We start from the raw sequence: 20,738 nt of genomic DNA, 5'->3' as shown, positions 1-20,738 counted from the left end.
TAAATTTTAAGAAGATCAAATTAATTGTTTTGTATGTACATTTAAATTTAGTGTTTAGTGTATAGAAAATTTTCATATTCAACCGAAAAATGATAAACAATGGTTTCTTTTTAAAACTCAGGATAAACCATTGTTAAAACTTGAGCTACATAAATAAACCTTGCAAGATCACCCAAATAATTTTGCGCTTGAAAAGTTACGACATTTTTTATTTGTTATCCTTTTCAATGCATCCATCACGAACATTTAGTTTATATATCTTCATAAACGGAGTCATAGCCTTTAGTCACATAGTTGTCGCTATGGTAACAATAAACATAGTTACAATTATGTCACATTTTTTGTCTCATTTATTTTTGTCATATTTATGTCACTAAATGCGACATAATTTGGTTACGATATAACCGGTCACAATATTGTGACTAAATAGCTACTCTTTTTTTGACATAATAGATCAGTTACAAATCAGTGTATGTTATGTCACAAATATGTGACTAAGAAATCTAGTCTCAAAAAATCGTAACAATAGCTCCTTTTTCTTGTAGTGGACAGGTTATGTTTTACACATGATGGTACACGTATATCACAGCAACATCATCCAAGATTTCATGTGTGTGTATTTGAGGTCGATGACTCAATATGTTCGATCAGATTATGGCATGACCGATGGTAAAGAAAAACCAACTATCATGTTCGAGGACGAAGCATATTCTTCCAAGATCTTCATCACCCACGGATTGCAGAAAATTGGAGAGGTCCAAGGGACCTTCAGTAATGTCCAAATCAAGGGGAGTAATGTGTGTTGTACTCTTTGTCCTTTGTCATGGTTTTGTTCCAATTGGGTTTTCCTGGTAAGGTTTTAATGAGGCAACATTAAAGCACATTACAAGCTCTAAACGGTTATGGTATCTAATGGGGAGTGTTCATGATCAACATATTATGATTTGTAATCTTTTATATAAAGATTTTCTATGTCATCTATGTTATGAATAAAGATACACGTTATCATTATTTTATAACAATTTTATTAATCGAAGAACATTGTTTAAGTCGTAACATTTTGTATCACGCCGAGGCGTCATCGTCACTTCTCCTCTCAGCATCGCTAAGCTGAGGCGTCATCATCACTTATCCTCTCAGCATCCCTAATAAATGCATTAAACTTCTTAGGAAAATTGTATTGACCATTGCCAATAAATTATTCGACCACTTTCGTTATATCTAAGTTTAAAAATTTGTCATATTTCATATCAACATCAAAACAATTAATGCATTACACCAAATGCTTTGTAATAATTCAATTTCAAAGCCGGTTTCATTTTAAAATACACAATCTCGGTTTACTGAAATACAATTTACACATAGCCATTATTATATTCATTGTTCTAAGAATTATGTCTATCTATATTCATAGTTTATACTTGATTATAAACACTGTATGACATGGTTATGATGGTAACTATAACTGTCGTTACACTATATGGTAATTCATACTTTATATTTTGATATTTATTTATTTTCTACACATTATGGCTATTTAAACATTTTATTTGATATGATCTATTTTTTTTTAAAAAAAATATACATATTATTTATAAAATATCATTAAATTTAGTTTAATCTAAATAAACCTGATCGAACCCGGTTCAGATCCGGTCGAACCATAATGATCCATGATCCAAAAAAATTTCGGTTCGCTAGCCGGACCGGATACATGTATGTTATCAAAATAATATTTTGATAACATACATGTATCCACTACTTACGGTTATTTTCTGACAAGTTTATGAACCAAATGGGAGTCCAAAGATGAGCACAAACATAGACCAGACGAATCTTTTAACTACAAAGATAACAAATAAAAAAAAGATCAGTTACTACAGAGATAATGAATCAGTTACCGGATAAAAGATTATTATCAGCATATTTTTCAGCTACCAAATTAACTTTTAAATAATGTACAAGCCGACAAACAATTTACAAAATCATTAATGAGCTATACAAACAATGCATCAATTAACAACAAGTTTTTGGTAACATCATACAACAATGTATCAACTTTCAATACCAAACTATTTATCAACTAACAAAACATGTACTAAGTAACAAATTATTTATCAGATAATAAACTATTTCTCAATTAAAATATTAACTCACTTATCAAACCATTTATAAGATACACAACCAATTACATCAATTAGTGACAAGTCTTTTGTAAGATCATTCCGACCATTTATCATTTATTTGTTATGAAACTATGTATCATTTATTTGTTCTGAAACTATGTATAACATAACATAACATAACATAACATGTAATGTAACATGTATCATATAACAAATCATTTCGCGAAAAAATGTATCAAGTCAAAACCACGTATCAACTAACTTATCGGCTAAAAATCATATGTGAAACTAATGTATAAACTGAAAAATCAATTATCAAAATATTTATCATCTAATAAATTATATAAAAATTAATAATAAATATTTTTGAACATTTTATTTATCTTAACTTTTTGATGTCTAGATAAATTTGTTTGGAGGCATTTCCCTTTTGCACATGAATTTCTATTCGTTTGAAAGAGGATCTAGTCTCCATAGCTGCCCAAAAGAACACTTTTAAAATAGAATTTTATGAAACTTGGTTCCAACATAAAGATAGTGTTTTGACATATCGATTGGTGTTTGTGTTGGAAATAGTTAAAATACAAAGTGAGTTGAATTCGTAATGAAAGAAACTGAAATAATAATTATAAAGTAAAGTTTAGAAAAATAAAATATATATGAGAATCGTGTTTGTGAGAGGAAAAAAAAGAAGAATAGAACAAGATGATAAAGAGGTAGAAGAGATAATGAAAGAAGGCTAAAAAAAGAATATTTTTCTCACAAAAGGCTTAACACACCTTACACATCTACATAAAGCTATTGGATTAAATCGGCAAGGACAAAATGGGAACTGAAACTATTTTTTTTTGTTTATGAGAGGTAGAGTGCAAATATAAGGTGTTTTTGAGTATATGGACGCTAATTAACTCTTAAAAAATAAGTTTTTAGTTATTTAGCATTACTTTTTGTTTTAAATCTCCAGTGAAAGTTCCTCGCTGTTGCGTGCTCTTAGGTTCTTTACTATTTCTTTTTGCCTCTCTATCCACCAATTTATCTTCAATTAATCCCTTATTTCCGTGATTCTAAAGATAGAGTACTTTCATATTTCTATATAAGAAATCTTGAGTTTTTCAGAGATTAAACAAAAATCTAAATATCAAGAAGCCCTTTTTCAAAAAAAAAAAAAAAAAATCTAAATCTCATACAATGTCAAGATTTCAGAATTTGCTATGTTTTACGATCCTTCTTGCAACCGTAACCTTCTTCAATGTAGCTTCAGCTCACGTAAAAATTAAACTTGCTTTACCACAGACCGGAGATCCAATAAGTGTGGGTGATGTCGAGCCTTATACTGTTAAGATTGTGTCTACTTTCGTGGCCGACCTGGAAAAAGAATGCGCCAAGACAGAGAAGTTTAGGCACTTCTTCGAAAAAGTTAATGCATTTTCCAAGTGCGTATGCTCGGTCTCTATGGATCATGAGTCTCACATGAAGGCTAAGGCAGGTAGCCTTTTCCAAGCCATATCAGCTCTAGGTTCCGATGAAAATGGATCTAAAGGAGGAATGGTAAGTGATCAAATATTTTGCATTTGTTGTGTCCATAAAACCGAGAAAGGTCTATACAATTTATTTGGGTTTATGCGTAAATTAAAACCGACGTGCCAGTCTAAGACTAAATTTTATTATTATTGGTTTTTCACCCTACGCCGAATCGAATTCGAAATAAAAAGAAAGTTAATTCTTGTTGAATACAAATCACAAATATAGAAACCCTAAAAAATCGAAAGAGAAAAACATAAAAACCATATGACTTGTCCTAGAAGTTATGGCCTAACATACTTTCTGGGTCCTTTGGTTTTACTTAGGTGAATAAGCTACAGAAGGAGAAAACAGAAGCCATGGAAACCGTCAAAATGTTGCAATCTATTGGTGAGAAGATTACCGGCAGGCAGAATAACAAAACAGAGATAAACGGAACATTAAAACTAACCACAAAACAACAAAAAGAAATAAAAGATGGGATCTTAAAATGGGTTAAAGTAATTACTCAAATCGCAAAGCAAGCAGACGAAATTAGCATGGCATCTGAAACAAAGAAAGAGAGCAAGGAAGAAAATTCTGTTGGACCGAGAATATTGGTTCAAACAAAATCTTCCACAAAAAGTGATAAAAATTCTGACAAGAAGAGCGATAATAAGAAAAACAACAACGGAGAATCAAAGAAGAAGAAGCGTGGAGGTAAAGAAGGGCGTCATGGCTCTGCTAAATCTAAAGGAGGAAGTAATGATGATAAAAGCAGCAAAAACAAAAGAAAAAGTAGTGAAAATGCTGACAAAAATCATCAGACCAAGTATGGTAAGGTAGAGAAAAAGAAAGGAGGTGTTGAGCAGTCTCGTAATAAAACAGCAGAAAGGTTGAGGGCTGAGGCGTCCGATGAGTTGGACTAGAAGAAAGAAAACCGAGGTCTCTCTATCTTTTTCCAAATTTTTGTCGTTGAATAATACTGAAGATGGAAGACTTAGTTTATAGATATGACATATATATGTTTACTTTTTTTTCTTAAATTTCTTTTGTATATAATGACCATAGCGATATAAGCTGCTAGATGGTGACTAAAATAAGGTCATAGATCCGATCGACATGAGATAGTGATCTTTATTTTTTTGTAATCGATTTTTTCTTATCAATAAAGTGTACCTTCTCATTCTCGTTGCTTTAGCATTGATGCAGTGAAACATAAAACATAAAATCACACTGAAGTCGTTTTACGGTTGTAAACAATTGTTTTTTTTGTAGAGTGGTGGGTTAAAATTCGAAATCTGATTCTCGAGACCAAAGAGACTAAGGTTAGTGGTTATCGAGGGAAATCTCAACCACTGGTCGTCGCGGAAACTGGTCAATCCAAGGAGAATATTGATCAGAGACCTTAACGAAGATTCACAAATGCTGAGTTAGATGCAAAAAGAAGGCATGATCATTTTTGTTTCCAATGTGATGGAAATTGCTTCAAAGGTCATGATTGTCCTAACAAGGAGTTGCGACTAGTAGTTAATGATATGCAAATGCAATGGAGGTGTTCAGTGAGGAAGAATGGGAGTATGAAGAGGAGCATGCTAACTGATGATTATGTCTCCAATTCTTTCTTGAGGATTCATCCTAAGACTACAAAAATGCATGACAGGATTGGAAAGACAGTAGTGGTTGTTATCCCTCTGTAATGTTTAGCTATGCCATTCGTCCTCGCCACGATGTATGAATATCGGCAGCGATGCAATTGTTGGTGTGGAATGTTGATTAATTAAGTTGTGCTTGGTGCTTACTAACTTGTATATTCATAAGAATTTATAGAATAAGGTATGCATGTAAATCAACCATATTTTTGTTTTCTTTGTATGCAATCAAGTTATTTGGTATATTTACTATCTTAAGCTTGGTCCTATATGTTGTCGGAATAGATTAGAATATCATAAAACACCACTCAACAATATTCGTCTATTATGTTAATTTGGTGTTGTTCTCCATAAATTGCAATTGAATTAAGAACTTTGAGAGGAGGGTCCAAGGAGCCATTTGCATGATTGATGGCAAAACCACTTAAGCCCACATGAAGTAATAATTAACCTGGCCAATCTCTGTCTTGATCCACGTGCGTTCCTTACTTGCATTTATTCTCTAAATTAGCCATTTTCATCTAGAATTCTGAATAGTTCTTTTTTGTCATCTAAAAATTATATTAACACAGTTGAAATACAGTCGAGACATACCCAAACCGACAAAGATACACACACCTTTCCGGAGCCAAATAGTCGGCGACATGAACACTATCCCAAAGCCAAAGATAGATAGACCCTAGAAAGAAACTAAATAAACATAAGCGAGGGAGAGAACAAGATTAATAAGACTTTCTGGACCAAAATACAATAAGGATGTGATGCTAGACGATAAGAGAAGCCAAAATAAGCAAGAAGGCATTGACGGTCTAAATTATTAGAGGTGAGAGAAGAGCTCTACAAAGAACCACGAGCATCCACCACTCAAGAACAAGATTCAACTTAAAAGCCACGAGAAAGTGAATCTTCACCCGAGCAGATGATGAAAAAACGGTTGACAATTAGATTACCCAAAGACCGAACGCGATTAAGCTAAACTCCACAGTTTCTTACCAAGAAATCCAGAGAAACTTGTCAGTTAAACACCAAAGAACAGCACAACCTCGTCTCACCGAAGCACCACACATAACAATACAACTTGAAGCCCAAAGGTCGAGCATCAAAACTTTACCGAAGACAAGTCCGCTAGAAGAGAAGACGCCACAAAGGCCAGGCGACAACACTAAATACCACAGTCAGAAGACCCTAACCGCATCCAATATGAAACACCTATTACTATCCAAAATTGAAAGAATCCAATTGGGTAAATCTAATTAGACGACCATATGACAGCACTATTCACAAATTTTTTCATGTCTCTCTACTCTTACGGAAAGTGGGGTTCATTTTATTTCTTTAATTATGTTTTGGGGTGGACTTAAATTTCTATTTAGGAAATGCATCCGAAATATAAATTGTCTTTTGGGTAACATTTTGTTGTTTATTTGTTTAAATTTGAAGGTCTTTTTTGAAAACAAACGACTTTTTAATGTTGAGTTGGAAAAATATGTAATTGGCTATAATCATGCATGATTTGGAAAAATATTTTTTCACGATGACATATTTAATTGGCTACTGCTGAATATATAGCGGCTGGGGTTGATAAAAAAAATATATATAGCGGCTGGACATATCATTTGCTTATATGGCGATTGGGTGCATCATTTCGAAGTTAGAGCATGATTATTGGAGTTCTTAGAGTGGAGTTTTTATAGGAATATAAGAACCCGTCTCTTAACTTTTAACTAAAAATGTTAAGAATCGGCTCTTAAAACTGTTATATAAGAACCGGTCCTTAGTTTTTTTAATTAAAAGTTAAGAGACGGATTCTTATATTTCGCTAAAAACTTCATCCTAAAAACCTTCCAATAATCATGCTCTAAGATAGAAATCTTACCATAGAACAAGTGATAAGACATGTCAACCACAAAAGGAAATGATTAATGCAAAATTCAACTAACTCACGACCTTCGTTAACATATTTATTTCGGGATCCACACCATGCGACATTTTTTAGTTTTTACATTCGTAGTTTTCATTTTCCTTTCACAATCTAGCAAAATCTGTTTATCAATTCTGCAATTCGTTATAGGTTTCCTGTAGTACGTGCTTTTCTTAAATCTACGCATACAATTACTAAAATTCATTTCCAGTTAAACACTGTTGTGTTAATCTCTCTGTGCTAGTGAATAATGCGCAACTGTTGTGTTAATTTCAGATCAAATGCGTATAGCTTAAATAACAAATTAAAATCAGTTGAAGGAGTGAACGTTAAGAAAGTATCTTTCACGTAGTCAAATCAGGTCTTGACTCTTTTTTTTTTGGAAAATCAGGTCTTGACTTGACAATTTTTATAAAACGTTACCAATATTGTGATTTCCAGTCAAATCAGGTCTTGACTTATTTTTAAAATAAGGCATATCCCAGTCTCAATTTTTTATAAAACGTTACCAATATTGTCAAAGAAAAGCAGTAGTCATCTTGTGATTTCGAATCCTATTCATCCTTCATGATTTGAATTAATTCTCTAGACCCAATGAATTGAAAGACGGCTCCATGTAAAGCACTTACGTAATTTATTATCGAGCGACGAAAAAAGATGTGTTTGTTAGCAAAAAGAAAAAGAAAGAGTGGCTAGATTTAAAATCTACGCACTGAAAATTTAGATATTTGTAATGCAAAAATATGTAACTTAAAATTCAAAAAACTTTTGTTTATTTGTATCAATTTTTGCATGTTTAACATTAAATAATTCATATGGTTAATGGGCTACATAGTAATTTTTAGAAAATATTATTTGTGTTATCGTATATATTATTTTAGAAAAATATTATTGAGATGTATAAATGTTAGTTAATATTAAATTAATGAAAATTGGAAATCAAAATTACATACAATATAATCAGACTATAGAAAATTAAATTGCAGCATACATTAACTATTTTTACTATAGTTGTTGATAAAAAATCTAATAAAATATTACAAAGGTCATATTTATATTTTTGTAAAGTAATAAAATAATTAAAATAACAAAAGATATAATTCTGTTTATTTAGAAAATATATAACAAATAAAATTGGTATTCACTATTGAATAAAAATATATTATAATGTGTCAAAAACATACTAAATATTATATGTATTAAGCTTTAAAACTTATTTTATCCGCGAATTAGCACACACCCACCTAGTCTATTTTTTTTAACACTGGATTTCATTGAATTCAAGAGTTCATAGCTCACCTTCTAAAACAAAGCAAGACTGTTTTTTTTTTTTTTTTGCTAACTAAAAATGCAAAGCAAGACTGTTACAGAGCATAGAGAAATAAAACCAAGAGGAGACAGTACCATAAAGAAATAAAACCAAACTACCAGTAGGCAGCACTGAGAAGAAACCCGCAGAATGCATGGGGTATGACAAACTAGAAGAGCGAGTAGAGATGAAAGACCATTCAGCAGATTACACACCAGCAAAGACAGAGGAATATGGTCCCGCAGACATGGCTGACGCTTCCTTCTGCAGTAGACTAGTCTATTTAAAATAACCTTTTACATGCAACATCTAAATACATCTATAGATTCAAAATCTGAATATAAATCTAGATGCATCTAAATGCACATTCAATTACAAAACAAACATGGGAAACATTTATTTAGTATCTATTAGTAGTTATTTTGAATAAGTTAGTTTTGTTAAGCTTACCCTAAATACAATGAGCAATGAGTAAATAAGTCAAAAGAGAAAACATCTTCCATCCATACAAACTTTGGTGATTCTATATATATGTTGTTGTAATAAATATATAATTTACTATTTAATTCTTGGTTATATTTCACATTTTTGTTTATATTTCAATTTCTATATATTGTTGTAATGGTTCTCATTCCCGATTGACCTTGTATTTTGATGTAAAATGATTTTGATTTTAATATATTGACTTGCTTGAAAACATTTACTATTTAAAACTCTTTTTTTATATTTGAAATTTTAGAAAAAGCTTTTTGTTCGTTTTCAATTTTCTACGTAAAATGTATTAACAACTAATATTATATTATCATTGATATTGTACTTACTATTTTATTATTGGTTGAATTGTGGTAAGCTAAATAATTAATGATGTATTGTTTACAAAATGTAACAAAAAAGTATTTTCTTATTTTTTTTAAAAAAAAACTAGTTAGATCACCAATTAAATCATCCTATGATCTATAATTCTATTAGATATGATTATTCGTCAATTGTTAATAGATGGATATTATTTAAATTTAATTATATATCCTATCAAATAGAAAAAAATATTGTTTGGATTAATAAAATTGATTTATATGTTTGCACAAATTTAATTATATATGTAATAGTTACTACGTTTAATTATTCAATATATATTTATTATTTCATAATATGTAAAACATATAATACATAAAAAAATTAGATATATAATACTCATTCCGCGCAAGGCGAAAATCTTAATCTAGTTCTATGTTAATTCACTGACATTTAAATAGCTTAATCAAATATAATTTAAACATAAAAAATGGAAAATTGCTTTTGACAAAAAAACTTAGGCTTCAACCGGTGACCACTAAAAAAATGGAAAAAAATGAATAAAATTAAAAATAAAATTTCATCTGAAGAATTGAGAAAAAGAATATAATTTTTTGTTCATTTGGTTCCTCACCAAAATTGGTGAGGAAATTTTGTTTTTATAAATTCATTCCTCAGTGAGGAGTTTAGAGGGAAAAAATGAGACCTACCCCTTAATAATTTGACTAAAATTTTAACATAACTAGTATAAAGTTTGAAAAACAAAAAGTTCACCATATATTTTTTCTTCAATATGAGATCCCCAATTAAAGCCTTAAAGTTCTAAAACATACATGTGACCCGTTTGGCGAGGTCGCGGAAAAACTAGAAAGAAAGAATTCAAAGAAGGGTTGAAAGTAAAATAAATACATTTCCTAATTTCTTTTATTTTCAATTATAATATATCCTAAATTAAGTATATAAAAGTTTGACTTAAAACAGAACAAGTTAATAAAATTATCACCAAAGCAAGAGTCAATTCAAAAAAATGAATCTTCCAAAAAAACAATTAAAAATGTCTTAAATGCACAATTTTTTTGCTTTCGTACCATACGATTCTCTCTCTCTATAACTAAGATTAAGAAAGAAAGTGGGACAATACAACCACATCGTCCAACGAAGAGAGAAAGGTGGAAAATGAAGGGGATGATGATGATCATGGAGATTCTTCTTTGATTCACGAATCGTCTCTGTTTCACATATTTGTCGAAATTCAAAAGAAAAACGATCTGTCGGTTTCATAGGAAAAATAGAAAAAGAAATAAAAAAAGCTCTGCTTTCTCTTTCTTTCGTCTTTTTCTAGATCGCATTTTCTCAACTGTCGTTTCTTTTCACAAATCTCGCCAAAGTTTGTGACATCTCATCGAATTTAGCAAACCCTTTTGTCTCAAAATCTAATCCTTGCGTCAATCTCGCTCCAAAAAAAAATCAAACCTTTATCTGTTTCCTCTGTTTTCGTTCTCTCCCTTTTGCTCTGTTTTTTTTTCGATCGATTTTGATCATTACAATGGGCTGTGCAAGCTCCAAGCATAAAAGGCGTTGCAGTGATTGTCGAGGAGGATTATCTCCGGTGGTTGTGCCCCGAAGCTATTCAATGCACGTTCATCATCCGGCGCAACACACCGGAGATAGCCATCACACGGTGGCTCTCACATCCTCCACCGTCGGATCTCTCACTCTCTGCGAATGTCCTTTCAGTCTTATTGACAAACACTTGGAAGGCATCAGAGAAAAGCGAGTCGTCTCCGATGAGAAGGAGCTAATCCCCGGTGGTGGGTTTCATCAGGATGATCTCGAGGTTAAAGAAACGGAGAAGTTGCAGTCTAATCTTATGGAAGCCAAGGTTTGGTCGAGTATGATGAACGAGAGAATCCCCAAGTTGTTGCCGCCTAAAACTCCGATTGTGACGCCTCCCGGTGAGCCGGAGACGATCAATACGTGGGAGTTGATGGAAGGTCTTGAAGACGCGAGTCCTTTGCGACCACCTGATCATTTGAGAAGCTTCTCCTTTGATGTTGTCCGTGTTCAACCTTGTGATGAAGATGATGATGATGATGTTCCTGCTCCCTTAGATCGACCTAAGTCAAGGTTTCATGATTTGGATCATCCTGAGATCGTGTCCACTTTCAGGAAATCGCTTCAAGAACTCCCAGATGATCATCCTTTTCACATCCGGATCCCTAATGTGGATCCGATATCATCCGGGTCTTCAGATGAAGAAGAAGAAGAAGATGCAGATTGTAGAAGAAAGCCAGAGAAGGTGATAGTTTACTTCACAAGTCTTAGAGGTATACGGAAGACATACGAAGACGGTTGCAATGTCAGGGTGATTCTAAAGAGCTTAGGGATTCGTCTCGACGAGCGCGATGTGTCGATGCATTCGGGTTTCAAAGATGAGCTGAAGGAGTTGTTGAGGGACGAGTTCAACAATGGCGTTGGAATAACCCTACCTAGAGTTTTCTTGGGGAGCAAGTATCTCGGAGGAGTGGAAGAGATAAAGAAGTTAAATGAAAATGGAACGCTTGAAAAGGTTGTAGATGGTTGCGAAAGAGTCGAGGATGGGTTAACGGGTTGTGGGATTGAATGTGAGGCTTGTGGTGATGTTCGGTTTGTGCCGTGTGAGACGTGTTCAGGAAGCTGTAAAATATACTATGACAGTGAAGGTGAAGATGAAGATGAAAAGGAAGAAAGAACAGAAGAAACAGAGTATGGGTTCCAAAGATGTCCAGATTGTAATGAGAATGGGTTGATCAGATGTCCTATTTGTTGTGATTAAGTCCTTTTGAACAGACAAATCAAATTCAACTCTTTTCTTTTTTTTTTTTACTTTGGGGTTATTAAAATTCCTTTTTGTGGGACTTTTGGTGCTGGAGCTGGAGAATGTATTGTTGTTGTACAGCGGTGTTCTGATTGATAGTGAAAAGAGACTTTAGGTTAAAAATAAAGTGCATATACTTTTGATTAATTTTGGGGATGGGTTGTTGTTATTATTCCAAAGCATAACCAAAATCAAACAAAAAATATACATTCTTCAATTTTGTTCGTGGGAATTGGTCTTCTCATGATTTAAGTATTTCATATGAATTATGATCAATATTTGAATTGGTTTTAGGAAATGAAACAAATGAAACAAAACAAGCAATCTTTTCTATCAAGTAAAGAAAATGATTAGTGTTTAGAAGAAGTTTAAGTATTAATTATTTTTAATGTTGGTTTTGGGTCAAAATTAATATTTCTGAAACCTACGGAGTATTAAATAGTATCTCATCTCTTGCTTTTCTGCTGATCTCATAAATATATATATATATATATATATATATATATATATATCTATTTACTTCTTACTTTTTATTTCATGGAAGTTGTTTTTTCATAACGTTTATGTATTTCAAATAAATTAAGATGCAATACATAAGTGAATGCATATCTGAATTGGTTTAAGGAAAGGAAACAAGTGAAACAAAATAAATCAAAACAAACAAACCTTATGTGAAAATGATTTTAGACAAAGTTTTAGTGTATGTTTTTGGTCAAAATTAACATTTCTGAAACCTATGGAGGTATTCAGCAGAATAATTTTGTGCTTTTTTGGTAAAAAAGAGAGAATAATTTTGTGTTGATCTCATTAATGTTATAATTTTACATCTTTATTTGACTAGACTGTAAATTAATATTTGCTCACTCTCCATAGTTCATGTAACATTGACTAGATTGTAAATTGATATTTGTTCACACTCCATAGTTCATGAACTTAGACTAGATTGCAAATTAAGGCAAGTTGAGACTGTAGGGTTGGTGGAGAGGAGAAATCAGCTAATAAAATCTGACCTCCGAGGAAAGTGGTGTGTGAATCAAACAAAACACTAGAAATTGAACATGGGTCAACATCAATTTTCTCTTTAAGCATGTTCCATCCATTATCGGTTAATTAATTAATTCCAAGCAGATAAAGCGATGAATCAAGTTGTCAAACATCTAGATAATTATTGATTTAAAGCTCTGCTTTTACTTTTATTCACCAAATAGTCTTAAGCAGCGTGTTGAAATATAAACATTAGACTAGCTTCAAATAGTAGTTAGCTTAGTTTCTGATTCTGAAAAAAGTAGAGAGCTAACACTGTAAAAACCTATCCATTTATATATTTAACTGATTTTAAAATTTTATATAAATTTACAAATCCAAAGAAAAATTACTGATTTTAGTTTTTTTGGTCAACAGATTTTTTTGGAAATCAGTAAATTTAATTGGATTTCAAAATTTAACATATAGATTTTAGTTACTATTTGAAATTTTCATTCAGCTTTAAGTCTATGTATTTTTATCAACAGAATCTCTTCAAATTCAACAAAAACCATTATAAAATCAAAGTTATTAATAAATACATATAATTCAATAATACACGACTTGAATTTGAATTTATGAATCATAGAAACAATAACAAATGAATTCAACTCAAGATTTATAACATTAACAAACTTGTCATATTTGTATATGATAAATATATCAAATATGGGGTTTGCAAAAAAACTTGAATCTGGGCCCAATGACTTTTTTTGTATGAGTCATTGGGATTTGTGTTAGTTCATTGAGCTCTGAGATTCGATCATCTACTCATGAGCACTCACTCGCTCGCTCGCAGCTCATGAGTGCGTTGGTGTTGTTCATATCAAAGAAGATGGACTCAAAGGATGATCTCGTTCCTTTCCAATGGCTAACCGCAATCGAAGTTCGTCAATCGATCTCCATCGACTTTAGTCAACTCTTTGGAACCCCAATTACGCCGTTCCGAACACCCTCTGGAGCTTATCTTCGACGAACCGATCTCCATGTAAGGTATTTTAGTAAATGCATTCACTGGGTTCTCTAGACTGTGAATTTTTCAAAACTCCTAGCATCGCATCTATCAATGTGCTTTAGGTTTTGTGAGTCGTGTAAACAACAAACCCTCTTTGATATTTCATTTCGTCAGTTCTTGATGGGCTTCTAAAGGAGATTCGTGATGTAACTCTTTGTTGATACAACTGTAAGTTGGAGATTTTGATTGAGAGAAGCAATGTGACTGAGAGAAGCAGTGTCCCATGAGCTTGTACATGCGAATAGGCTATAGTCGTTTTTTCAAATCATTTACGTGCCTTCTTCGAGCTGGTGTTGATAGACCTTGAGAAAGACGTGTACCAACAGTAAAGATGACAAGAAAACCAAAGTCACGGAATGTGGTGAGTTATTTGGATTTTTTTGATAAGAAAAAGACAAAAATAACACTAAATCAAGTTTATGTTCCCAAACTATCACTCAAAGTCAAAAGTCACAAAAATAGCACTTAATGTTTTATCAAAAGTCACAAACTTAGGGTTTAGAGTTAAAGGGTGGGGTTTAGGATTTAGGGTTTAGGGTTTAGAGTTTAGAGTTTAGGGTTTATGGTTTAGATTTTAGGGTTTAGGGTTTAGAGTTTAGGGTTTAGAGTTTATGGTTTAAGGTTTAGAATTTAGGGTTTAAGGTTTAGAATTTAGGGTTTAAGGTTTAGAGTTGAGAAATGAGGTTTTGGGGATAAGATTTCAAATTTTGAAAAATAAAAAATATTAAAATTTTCAAATGATAAACTTAGAAAGGTGCTATTTTGGTCATTTTAGTTTTTGAATACTATTTTTGTGATATAAACTTAGAAATGTGCCATTTTGGAGATTTGCCTTTTTTTTTTATATTAAAGGAGTCACCATCTTTCTTCTTATTGTATTGTATTTGGAATATGTGAAAGTACGTAGGTTTGAAAGTTTGTGGTCCCTCTAGGATTTGTTTTTTTTCAACTTTCTTTTTAATAAACAATGACTAAATATTTACTACTCCCTTGTTTTTGACTAAAGTCTTCTTCTTAAGCCTTTCCTACTTCTCCCTGAGTTTCACATGGCTTCTTCTTCTTCTCCAGCGATCAATTGTCCACACGATGTTTTCCTCAGCTTCCGAGGGGAAGACGTGCGCATCAGATTCCGTTCCCACTTTCTCAAGGAGCTCAACCGCAATCTAATCACTCCCTTCAAGGACGATGAGATTGTAAAAGGCAGATCCATTGGCCCTGAACTGATCAACGCCATTAGAGGATCGAGGGTCTCTGTTGTCGCGTTCTCTAATAACTACGCAAGTTCCAGCTGGTGCTTGGATGAGTTGGTGGAGATCATCAAATGCAGGGAAGAACTTGGCCAAATTGTGATACCAATTTTCTATGACGTGGATCCTTCTCATGTTAAGAAACAAACTGAAGGCTTTGGAGTGATCTACGAGAAGACTTGCCAAGGCAGAAAGGAGGAAGAGAAGCTTCAGTGGCGGCGAGCGTTGACTCAAGCAGCAACCATAGCCGGAGAGGATTCTCGGAACTGGTTCATTCTTAATTTCGAATTCATTTTTTTTTATCATTTCCAATGTATTTCCTTATTTTTTCTCTTTTAAATAGGAAAAAACTATAATAGAGATGATTTTTGTCCAATATATTCCTCTATTTATTTCTCTAAAAAGAAATATTATTGATATATTATTTTCTAATTTTACAAATAATACCTTTTATTTGTTGTGAAATTTGAAAACCAATACAATTTATTTTAACATTTCATAAAATTATAAAATTATTTGCATTAAATATTCATGTAAAAACTATTATGTAAACAATAGATTTCACTAAAAAAATATTTATTTTTGGTTATAATTATCAGACTAAAAAGTTAAAAGATCATTTTGTGAATTTTAAAATACGTCTCTATTATACTTATAAGGAATGTTATTCATTTATCTAAATATTTAACTCAAAATATTAATTTCTATTTTAGAGGACGAAATAGAGTGGTTGGAGTGATTTTGCTTTTAAATGCTATCTATTTTCTCTTTGTGTTAGGTCTGACGAAGCAAAGATGATTGAGAAAATCGTCAATGATGTCTTCAGCAAACTGTATTCAAGAGAATCCAATGAATCCAATGATTTTGACGACTTTGTTGGAATCGAAGCTCACATGAAAAACATGAATTCGTTGTTGGAGTTGGAGTCAGAGAGGGAGGTAATGGTAGGGATTTGGGGTCCATCTGGTGTTGGTAAGACTACCATAGGACGAACTCTCTTCAGTCAACTCTCCTGTCAGTTCCAAAGAAGCATTTTTATTGACAAGACTAAGGAGATTTATACTAGGGCCAACTCTTACGACTACAGCACCAAGTTGGACTTACAAGCACTGTTTCTGTCTGAAATTTTGGACCAGAAGGACATAAAGGTACATAGTTTACATACGATGAGATATAGGTTAAGGCAGAAGAAAGTTCTTGTTGTGTTTGATGATATGGATGACCAAGTCCTCTTAGATGCCGTGTTGGGAAAACCTAGATGGTTTGGTCCTAGAAGTAGAATTGTAGTGATTTCGAAGAACAGGGAGCTTCTTAGGGCCTGCGGAATTGAATCTGATCGTATCTATGAGGTGGATTACCCGTCTGAAGAGCTAGCCTCCCAGATGTTCTGCCGATGTACGTTCGGACAAGACTCTCCACCTGATGGTTTTATGGAGCTTGCCAAATATGCTGTAGACTTCACCGGGAATGTTCCACTGGCTCTCAATGTTTTGGGTTCATCCCTCGCTGGGTTGAAGAAGGAGGAGTGGGAAAAGAGGATGCCTATGCTGGTAAATCGTATGGCTAGACAGATTGATAAAACATTAAAAGACAGCTACGACAGGCTAAAAGAAGAAGATAAAGCTATATTCCGTCACATAGCATGCTTATTTAATCATAAAGCATGTGACTACGTGAAACGATTGCTTGAAGATAGTAAGTTGGATGTGGATGTTGGACTTGTTACTCTAGCTGAACGGTGCCTCATTCAGATATCACAGGATAAGATCATTAGGATGCACGATTTCCTGCAAGAAATGGGTAGAGAATTGGTCCGTCAACCATGCATTTTGGAGCCTGGAGAGCGTGAATTCTTGTTGGATTCTAAGGAGATCTGTGATGTACTTGTTGACGGAGCTGTAAGTTTTTTGTTATTCATGTTTGGTCTCAATACGTTTTAAGCATGTTCTTAGGTTGCTAATACATCGTCTCGTAATATTTTTTTCAGGGAACTAATAGTGTTTTGGGCATATTTTTGAACTTATCCGAAATGAAGGATACATTATCTATTAGCGAGGAGGCATTCAGCGGAATGAAAAACCTTCGGTTTCTAAGAATCTGCGGGGTCCTACAGGATGATAAAAAAATCGTTTTTCAGTTACGGGGAGGCAAATATCGTGATGTGGCGTCAACTTAGATTACTAAAATGCTGGGGGTCCTCAGTGAGATGCATGCATTTACCAGAAGGCAAAAAACATATGTGGCGCCAACTTAGATTACTGGAATGGTGGGGGTGCCCAATGAGACGCATGCCTTCTAACTTGAGGAATTGTGGGAAGGAGTTGTGGTAAGTTTTTCAGGTTTGAATGCTTTTAAACATAGTAATTAACTGAAACTGTGCCATATTTTTGTTCCTGTTCTTGTCTTCTCATTATTGGTTTCAGACAAGGCTTAATTGAACAATGGAGAAATATATACTGGTTAAATTTGTGGTAAATGAAAGACAGTCATCAAATTTACTTTTTTTTTTATTTTATTTATAAAAACGAAGAAGAACAAAGACGTATAGAAATTGCTGAAACTTGGGATAGCTTACTATTTGCTCAAACAATAAGAGGTTTTATTTTAGTAACTCAATATATTCTTAGAAAATATATTATATTAACTTTTCATGTTTAACTTTGAAATTATGACATGTTTTTACATACTGTAGTCTTAACTTCCGGTTGCCTTCTTGTGTAATGATCAGGTGCTTAAAAGCCTCAAGAAGATGGATTTGCGGAGATCTAAAAACCTGAAAGTATTCCCAGATCTTTCAAAGGCTACCAGTCTCGAGGAACTGTGTCTTGAAGATTGCTGTAGTCTGGTGAGGATTCCTTCCTCTATTCGTAATCTCAAAAAATTGAGGGAGCTAGACATGAAAAGATGCGAAAAACTGCGGGGTCTGCCAACCAACATTGACTTGGAGTCGCTGCATTCGCTCAATTTCAGTGGATGCTCGAAGTTAAGAAGCTTTCCTCGGATCTCAAGGAATATGTCACACCTCTTTCTTGATGACACCGATATTAAAAAGGTACCTGGGTGGATAGAAAATATATCGGGGCTCAGTCACCTATCGATGAAGGGTTGCAGTTTAAAACATATATCCCCAAACATTTCGAAACTGAAGGTGTTATTCTTTTCAGATTTCAAATCATCATATTCTCTTGATAGCGAGATGGATGACATTCCGTTATCAGGTGGGTCTTCTCGCAATTGGAAGAATGAAATGCCAACATCGGATTTCAACTATTTTGCAGAAGAGTGTGACCTTGCAATGCCAACATCGGCGAACCCAACGAAATCCGAAATCCTTCCCTTATCAGCATCATCATATTCTTTTAAAAGCGAGCTGGAGGACCATGCATACAACATTCACATTCCGGTATCAGGTGGGTTTTCTCGCAATTGGAAGAATGACGTCTTCCTAAGCTTCTATGGGAATGATGTTCGCAAAACTTTAATCAGCCACTTGTACAAGGAATTCAGTATCAGAAGAATTAGTGCAATTAATGATGATATGCTTGCGTCAGGCGATGATCTGGCCACTGAGCTTGTCCATGGGATAAGAGAATCAAGAATAGCTATAGTTGTGCTTTCAAATAATTACGCTTCTTCGAGCTGGTGCTTGGACGAGATTGGTCAAGAAGTGATACCCGTTTACTATGGTGTGGAACCTGCTCATATCAGAACTCAGATCCTAGACCTTGGAAAGGCCTTTTCCAAGAAAGGGTATACAGTAGACAATTACAAGCAACAGAAATGGGTGGAAGCTTTGACTGTATTAAACCAACATAAGGGATATTATTTCACCGACTGGTAAGTTATCTGTTTTAGTTTGAAAAAAAAAAAAAGGTTCTAAAGTATTTACTCCATCATCTTTCTTCCAATCAGGGACTCTGAAGCGGAGATAATTCAAAAAATGGCTGATGATATTTCTTTTGCACTAAATATTACACCAAAAGAGTATTTAGATGTGGTTGGATTAACAATGCCTAGTAGTCTAAACCAGGAAACTGGGAAAGCACTATACGATAGGTTAAATTGGAACGAGAAGGTTATGTTTCGTCATATTGCTTGCTTTCTCAATAATGAGACATATGAGAATGTGATGCGATTGCTGGAAGACAGTGGGTTGGATGTTGGAGGTGGTCTTAAGATTTTATTTGATGCATCTCTGATACAAATATCAGAAGAGAGAGTCATAAGTATTCACCATGTGGTGCAAAAAATAGGCAGAGATGAAGTTCTTGAACCATTCATTCACCAGCCTGCAAAGCGTCAATTATTGATGGATACTGGCGAGGGTTGCGACGTACTTATTGATCAAACTGTAAGTTTTTGTTTTTAGCATCGTTTTCAAACAAGTAAAAATTTGGTAAAAAGTCATCGTATCACTAACTATCATTTATATCCCTTAAATTTATTTTTCAGGGCAACGAGGATGTGGTCAGCATTTCGTTTAAGTTATCAGAAATAGAGACATCGAGAAGGGATGAAAGAGTCATAGGAATGAAGAAGTTGCAGTTTCTGAGGATGTTCAAGGAGAGTCTGTATGGTAAAGAAGTCAGATTTCATTTAGTAAAAGGCCTCCTCTTTGTGGGAATACCTTGATAATGTTTGATGGGTAAGAATACTCACTCAGTAATATGCTATCATCCGCTTATGTCTTTCTCCATATTGGCATTTATGGATAGGAATCGTTGTTTATGTGTTATACTTTACCTATCCACTTTGATACTATTAAATATTTCTGCTACTACTGGTCCACTATTATCATGTTGAATCACAGGCATTTTGCCAAGGTAGAGAAACTTCAGTGGCCAGGAGCATACCTACGCAGGAATCATAGCCGGAGAGGATTCTCAGATTGGTACTTGCCTAATTTTGATCCACCTTCTTTCTTTTCAGTATCCATCTTCCCTTAGTATCTACTTTATGTTTGTGGTGTTGTGTCATCACATCAAAAACATGAATTCGTTCTTGAATTTGTACTTGCAAACACAGTTCGTGTCCGAATGTTTTGGAACAGAACATAACGATGCATGGTTTAGGTGAGGGGAAAGAAGTATGATTCTACTTAGTTCCACATCTTTTGCCATAAACCACCATTTCTCGTTAATAATCGAAATAGTTTTGTTTCTTTAAAAACTGATGCTTAAACTTAAAAAAAAACTTTGAATGATAGTTTAAACGGTTTTCCTCGCTAGCGTTAGGCTTGCTTGCCAATAAGATTACGGTTTGACTTACGACCTAAACTCGGACGTGTGCCTATTCT

At 33.6% G+C, this 20,738-nt stretch overlaps 2 protein-coding genes and 1 pseudogene across 2 annotated transcripts; all 3 read left to right on the top strand.

The window, feature by feature from the left end:
- Positions 1–3,265: 3,265 nt before the first annotated feature.
- Positions 3,266–4,812, top strand: LOC106340653. The gene is made up of 2 exons (XM_013779498.1): positions 3,266–3,674; positions 3,974–4,812. Exons 1-2 carry the CDS (start codon positions 3,315–3,317, stop codon positions 4,553–4,555), a joined length of 942 nt encoding a protein of 313 aa, XP_013634952.1. The 5' UTR covers positions 3,266–3,314; the 3' UTR covers positions 4,556–4,812.
- Positions 4,813–10,456: 5,644 nt separating this feature from the next.
- LOC106339792 (uncharacterized protein At5g39865) lies at positions 10,457–12,261 on the top strand. Its single transcript, XM_013778665.1, has one exon. The coding sequence runs from the start codon at positions 10,847–10,849 to the stop codon at positions 12,113–12,115; it is 1,269 nt and encodes a 422-aa protein (XP_013634119.1). The 5' UTR covers positions 10,457–10,846; the 3' UTR covers positions 12,116–12,261.
- A 2,932-nt stretch (positions 12,262–15,193) lies between these two features.
- Positions 15,194–20,549, top strand: LOC106338794 (annotated as a pseudogene).
- Positions 20,550–20,738: the final 189 nt, after the last annotated feature.

Source organism: Brassica oleracea, chromosome C4 (genome assembly GCF_000695525.1).
Source record: "Brassica oleracea var. oleracea cultivar TO1000 chromosome C4, BOL, whole genome shotgun sequence".
NCBI classification, from domain to species: domain Eukaryota; kingdom Viridiplantae; phylum Streptophyta; class Magnoliopsida; order Brassicales; family Brassicaceae; genus Brassica; species Brassica oleracea.
This window is presented reverse-complemented; position numbering and strand designations above follow the sequence as displayed.

Coding starts and splice junctions, on each gene's coding strand:
- LOC106339792 (XM_013778665.1), top strand. CDS start 10,847: ATGGGCTGTGCAAGCTCCAAGCATAAAAGGCGTTGCAGTGATTGTCGA.
- LOC106340653 (XM_013779498.1), top strand. CDS start 3,315: ATGTCAAGATTTCAGAATTTGCTATGTTTTACGATCCTTCTTGCAACC. Junction 3,675..3,973: donor ATGGATCTAAAGGAGGAATG/GTAAGTGATCAA, acceptor GGTTTTACTTAG/GTGAATAAGCTACAGAAGGA.